This window comes from Cryptomeria japonica, chromosome 6 (assembly GCF_030272615.1).
Source record: "Cryptomeria japonica chromosome 6, Sugi_1.0, whole genome shotgun sequence".
Lineage (NCBI taxonomy): Eukaryota > Viridiplantae > Streptophyta > Pinopsida > Cupressales > Cupressaceae > Cryptomeria > Cryptomeria japonica.
In genome coordinates, this window is record NC_081410.1 from 678,565,472 (window position 1) to 678,572,058 (window position 6,587).

Genomic DNA, 6,587 nt, shown 5'->3' on the forward strand with positions numbered 1-6,587 from the left:
TGGAAATCATTAATTTGAAACATCTATTCAAAATGGCTACTTTTTCAATTCAACGAATGTCGTTTGGAAATTTTGGACGGGCAGAGAGTTAATTCAAACACGTAAGGTGTACATTAAATGTGATTGATGATAATATAGATGAGAGTTAATTTAACGTATCGTCAAGTTTTAATCAGATTTGCCCTTGATTTGATATCAGAATCCTATTTAATTTCGGTTCAATGCATGTCTATTAAAACCGACAACTGAAAAGAAAAGCCAGCCTACTTTTTAAGCCTGAGAGAACTTCCCTGTTCAAACCTCATACCATATATCTCCTACCGGCAAAACATGGGTAATTGTTCAAGTCAATAAAATGGGATTCTGATAAATGGGATTCGTACTAGCCAGAAGTTGGGGTCCAAGTTAATATCTTAGAATTAGCCAGATAGACATTTCTTCCACTGCAAGGTGTCTGTAGTTAAGATAGAGAAATAATAGCCGAAAGAAAATGGATCGTTTAGCATTCAAGTGCTTGAAACGTTTCATTCTAGCTCTTACTTTGCTTATTCTCCAGTGCAGTTGTCATTTATTTGTTGCTGCTGGAGACACCCTTTCGTTGGGGGCTTCCCTGAGGGAAAAGCAGACCATCATTTCAAAGAATGGCACTTTTGAATTGGGATTTTTTAGTCCCAACAGAACCAACAACTGGTATGTTGGCATTTGGTATGCCTACATCTCTGAGAAGACTATCATTTGGGTGGCTAACAGAGAGACTCCCATCAGCGACATGCCCGGCGTTTTTACGCTCTCTTCAACTGGTTATCTCACTGTCTCTGACTCGCAAGGAAAAGTCAAGTAATAATACCCAGCATACAAAGGGATCCAGGGCTTCCATACTCGACACTGGTAATTTTGTTCTTTTTGGCGCCCAAAACACTTCTGAGATTGTATGGGAGAGCTTTGGAGATCCCACAGATACACGTTTGCCTACGATGAAGTTTTGGAAGGGCTTGAAACTAAAATCATGGAAAAGTTCAGTGGATCCAGCGCCTGGGCCCTTCTTTCAACAAATGAATCCATCCCCAGGAAAAACTGACCTTCAACTGCAGTACAAAAATATTGTTCCATATTACAGTACGGGAGAATGGACTGGTAGCTACTTTACCAATTTGCCAGGGATTCCATATTATTCCGGTTTGAAGCTGGAATTCGAGGTGTTTTCTCCCACAAGAATGTACTACACATATAAGCTTGGACCCCAATTTCTGGCTAGTACGATGATGATGAGACATGTTCTCAAATGGAACGGCGAGCTATTAATCTACACTTGTACTGATAATAATAGCTGGAGCCCGGTTTGGTATCAACCCCAATCAAGCTGTGGCGTGTATGGTGTATGCGGGCCGTACGGAGTATGTTTCACCCAAGAAAATATTGAGTCATGCAGATGTATGGAAGGCTTCCACCCAAGAAACGCTGCTGCCTGGAGTTCTCAGGAATGGTGGTCTAGCGGTTGTGTTCGGCGTACACCATTAAACTGCGCTGCCATCAATGGCAGTGGCACCACGGATGGTTTCCTCCAAGTTACTGATAAGTCTCTATCTGATAAAGAGCCTTTCCAAATTATGTCAGACTCGACTCTACTAGGATGCAAGACTGCTTGTCTCAACAATTGCTCCTGCACGGCTTTTGCTTTTACTGTTTCAAATTCACATATAACTTGTAAATTGTGGTTTGGCGATCTTTTAAGCATGCGGACTAAGGCCCCTTCTGACAGCCAGCTCTTGTTCATTCGATTGGCTGCTTCTGATGTGTTACAGTTGTCAGCCCACGCGGGAAGAAGCAGCAGCAGAGCAGTTGCACTCTCCATTTCAATTCCTCTGGGCGCAGCTGTTTTGAGTAGTCTGTTCATTGGTGCATGCTTTATTCACCGCAGGCGCCGAAAAATGCTTGAGAAATTTGTGAAGGACTACGCATCAACATCGCTTAGAACATTCACCTACAAAGAGCTCAAAGTTGCGACCAAAAATTTCGTCCATAAGTTGGGAAAGGGGGCATTTGGCTGTGTCTTCAAAGCAACTCTGCTGGACAAAACCCTTGTAGCCGTGAAAAAATTAGAGGGTTCCGCACAAGCAGAAAAGCAATTCCGTGCGGAAATAAGCACCATTGGAAACATACATCATGTGAATTTGGTGAAGCTCCGTGGATTCTGCGTGGAAGGGTCTACAAGAATGCTTGTTTATGAGTACATGGAAAACGGGTCTCTCAACTCTTTCTTGTCCAGCAAATCCAAAGAAGAAGACAAGGTACTGGATTGGAATACCAGATATGGAATCGCTTTGGGCACTGCAAGGGGATTACTTTATCTCCATGAAGAATGCAGAGATCGCATCATCCATTGCGATATCAAACCAGAAAATATTCTTCTAGACGCAGATTTCTCTCCAAAAGTGGCTGATTTCGGACTGGCAAAGCTTGTTGGCAGAGATTTCAGCAGAGTGCTGACAACAACAAGAGGAACGATAGGATATTTGGCTCCCGAGTGGCTGACCGGTGTGCCAATAACAGTGAAGGTGGATGTATACAGCTTCGGCATGACCCTCCTCGAAATAATCTCAGGCCGACGAAATAGTGATTTGAGCGTGCAAGAATCTCAGCGGTACTTTCCGACATGGGCAGCAACTCAAATTCTCAAGGGGAACACCATCGGCATTGTGGATGAAAGAATTACAGACGGGGTGGATGTTGAAGAGGTGATAAGAGCAGTTGTGGTAAGCATTCTGTGTATTCAAGAGGATGAGAATGGGAGACCAACCATGGCTCAAGTTGTCCAGATATTGGAAGGCAAATCAGAAGGTAACATGGAAAAATATGAGAGGTGCTTGCAAGCGCTCATCGATGATCATTGTGTTTACTAGAAATTTTAGTAAGTTATCTAATTATTAATGTTTTCAAGGAACTTGCTATTATAAAACATGTATAATAAGTAGTTACTAAAGATAATAGTTATAATTAATTTTTGAAAGTTATCTTTTTCGAAAATTGTAATATCTTAATTGTTAATAATGAAATAATATTCTTTCGAATTTTTTTGGATTCAATTGTGTGTATTTTTTTCCTCAACGTTTTGAATCACACTCCGTGATTCATCATCAGGATGAAAAAGAATCGAAACGTTGAGGAAAAAAATACACATAATTCAATCGAGAAAAATTCAAAAGAATACAACATGGATTGTGGAAACCTCATAGCATTAATGAAATAATATTTTATGATACTTGTAAATTCTTTGGAGTTTTATTTTAATTTATTTGGAAGAACTATTTGATTTTCTAATTGATCTAATTTTTAATTATTAAGAAATATGAAATGAGAAATGGAAAAACAATGATGCAGAGAAATGCATTTTTCTTCATACTGAAATATGAAAATGTGTATTTATTGAATTAGTATGACTAGAGAAAGATATTAAATCATGCACAATCATTGTTTGATTATAACTATTTACTATGTATGATGTCCTATGGAAAATAGACTTGTACTCACTCATTGTTATTGTCTCCATTATAATCATGTGTCCTTGTAAATATTCTACACCTTAATGCTTAGTTGTTCATAATAAAGAATGATTGTTTTAGGACATAGTATTAATGTTTCTCATCTACACATAATCCTCCAAAGTGAAATAGCAATAAAAATGATAGTAAGAAGCATAGGCCTACTTTGTCAAGATTATTCTTCCTTTCTTCCATAACTTATTAAAAATTTCAAAAATTCCCCTACTAACTTTTCTAAGAACACACGATCCTTTCCTCTCAAAATAAATGAGTTCAAACCCCATCATGTCATTTTATAGATAAAGGTGTTTTTTAAGGATATGTTTATAATACCTCAACCTGTTAAAGAAGGGATAGGATTTAGCTTGAACATAATAAGAATATTTTTGAATATTTATAGTGTTATCATGTTGTAGAACATGGATACCAGGGGATACCCTGGAGAGTCCTCGCATGCTAGAGGCAATGAGTTACCCTCATCATACACTAACGATCTAATGGTAAGAGTTTTATTTTCATAGTGCATTTTATTTTAAATGAATGTTTATAATATAGATAGTATTAAGTATTAATATTTATATACATGATCTATTTAACAGTTGATGAAAAAGGAGGAGTTGACATAGGTCCATGATGGCACCTTAATGGCCATTTCATTTGGCCTTGATAGCTATACGGTACATATATTATTGTACCTAGTCATTTAGGGGACTAGAGGATACCTTGGAGAGTCCTCGCATGCTAGAGCCGATGAGGTACTTTCATCATACACTAACGATCTAGTGGTAAGAGTTGTATTTTCATAGTGCATTTTATTTTAAATGAATATTTATAATCTAGATAGTATTAAGTACTAATGTTTATATAAATGCTCTATTTAATAGTTGATGAAAAAGGAGGAGTTGACATAGGTCCATGATGGCACCTTGATGGCCATTTCATTTGGCCTTGACAACTATACAATACATATATTATTGCACCTAGTTGTTTACATTTTTATTGTACATACATGCTCGTCATTTATATTGGCATTAATTAGATTATATAGTAACTTGCATGTTTATCTTATTTTACTCTTATAGGACACAAGTAGCATGAGTGAGCTGTCACACAATTCAGTTTCTAGTAGTCCAGTCAGAGACAAGGGAAAGGTAATTGAACGCAAACATGATTGAATTAAGAGTTAAAATAACTTATAATGATTATGCATGTCTACATAGATTAATAGTTTTGCATACTTGTCATCTTTATGTACAAAAATTGTTGTCTTCACATCCTTGTCGAGTACACCCACTATATTTGAAGAAGAAGAAGAGATGCCTCAGGTATGCATGTGTTTATTTTATTTTTTGTTTATTAGATATAATTCATTCCTATCAGCAACAATTATATGCTAACTTGTATCAATGTTATGTTTGTGAACATATGTAGATTGTGTATGAAAATCTTGATGACATACCTTCTCTACCGAAGGCATATGTCAAGACTCCTCCAAAGATAAAGAGAAAACATGGAGATGAGGTAAAGAAGAATTCAATTTTAGAGTTCAATTATAGTTCAATGTATATATTGACTTTTATACTAACTTTTCGAATGTGAAATATATAATATAACTAATATTAATTGTGGTTTCATTTTTCTTGTGTAGGATCCTTTACAAATGAGCAATGCAACAAAGAGGACCAATTTTGATGATCCATCAGTAGTTTAGGATGTTATAGATCATTTTGGGATACTTACATGTCTAGTTGGCATGTATATTTTGTATATGGACATACATTTACATATATTGACATATATTTTGTTTGACTTGGCATTTATGCCATTTTTGTATATGGACATACACTTGTAATTATTCGACATTTTGATATATATATATATAGAAGTTGAGATTCGAAATAACTTGTTCCTCATGTGCATGTCGTCATTATTTTAAACTTTAGTCTTTAATCAAATAATTAATAATGGTTAATTAATTAACAATACAATGTTGTTTGTATAACCTTGAGATTGTATATAATTTGTTTCATCTAAATTTCGTAAGTGTTAAATTTGGTTGCCTTTGGAAATTTCACCAAATTTAATGACCATATTGGTATTGGTAATAATGATAACATGGATACGTAGTAATGACAAATAAAAAGTAGCATATCTCAGAAACCATGGCACCTTTGAATGATATTTTTGAACCTACAGGGTCATGTGTGGGCTTCCTACAATAGCCTATCTTGGATTTTCAAGATTCGGAGCGGTTTTCGTAGGGCAACATTTTTTCAGTTGACAAAAAAATTGCTAGTTTCATTCAATGAAAAGGTGTCACTGAGCGAATGTCTTGTTTTTCTCATCATGGGAATCAACCATTGATCCTTGCACATCTAGTTGGGCATTCCTAGCTTAGGCATGGTCTTGTCTTACCCCCCCAGTTAGTCGAATTATCAGGGCCATACCCTCCCGACACCGTCCCTTGAGCGCCCTAAGTGCGAAAAATTATCAAACTTTGACAAATTGTATCTTAAAATCCACGACACCTACAAATGATCCATTTAATATTACAGGGTTGCATGAGGGCTTCCTACAAAAACCTATCTCATATTTTTCAAGTTTCAGAGCTATTTTCTTAGGGCAATTTTTTTTCACTTTGCAAAAAAAAAATCAATTTCATTCAATGAAAAGTTGCCATGGGGCTAATTTCTTCTTCTACTTGTCATGCCCACGAACCACCAGTTCCAACACATTTGGTTAGTAATTCTTACCCTAGGCATGCTCCTATTTTACCCCTCCACTCGGTCAAACATCCAGGGCCATACCCTACCACCGTCGTCCCTTGAGCACCCTAAGTGCAAAACATTATCAAAATTTGATAGGTCATATCTTGGAAATTGTGTCACCTGCAAATGATCTGTTTGAACCTATAGGGTCATGTGAGGGATGCTTATAATAGGCTATCTCATATTTTTAAGATTCAGAGCGGTTTTTGCAAGGCCACATTTTTTCAGTTGGCAAAAAAATTGTCAGTTTCATTCAATGAAAAGTTGCCACGGAGCAAAT

The 6,587-nt window shown here is 36.6% G+C and overlaps 1 protein-coding gene across 2 annotated transcripts; it reads left to right on the forward strand.

Moving 5' to 3' along the window:
- The first annotated feature begins 256 nt into the window (after positions 1-256).
- Positions 257-5,372, forward strand: LOC131045316 (G-type lectin S-receptor-like serine/threonine-protein kinase At2g19130). 2 transcript variants are annotated; one of them, XM_057978888.2, is made up of 6 exons: positions 257-2,908; positions 3,956-4,039; positions 4,139-4,324; positions 4,622-4,864; positions 4,971-5,060; positions 5,188-5,372. In XM_057978888.2, exon 1 carries the CDS (start codon positions 642-644, stop codon positions 2,898-2,900), a length of 2,259 nt encoding a protein of 752 aa, XP_057834871.2. In that variant the 5' UTR covers positions 257-641; the 3' UTR covers positions 2,901-2,908; positions 3,956-4,039; positions 4,139-4,324; positions 4,622-4,864; positions 4,971-5,060; positions 5,188-5,372. The 2 variants fall into 2 exon arrangements, with proteins under 2 accessions (XP_057834871.2, XP_057834872.2); XM_057978889.2 differs by having other exon boundaries at positions 4,139-4,294.
- The last annotated feature ends 1,215 nt before the right edge of the window (positions 5,373-6,587 follow it).

Coding starts and splice junctions, on each gene's coding strand:
- LOC131045316 (XM_057978888.2), top strand. CDS start 642: ATGGCACTTTTGAATTGGGATTTTTTAGTCCCAACAGAACCAACAACT.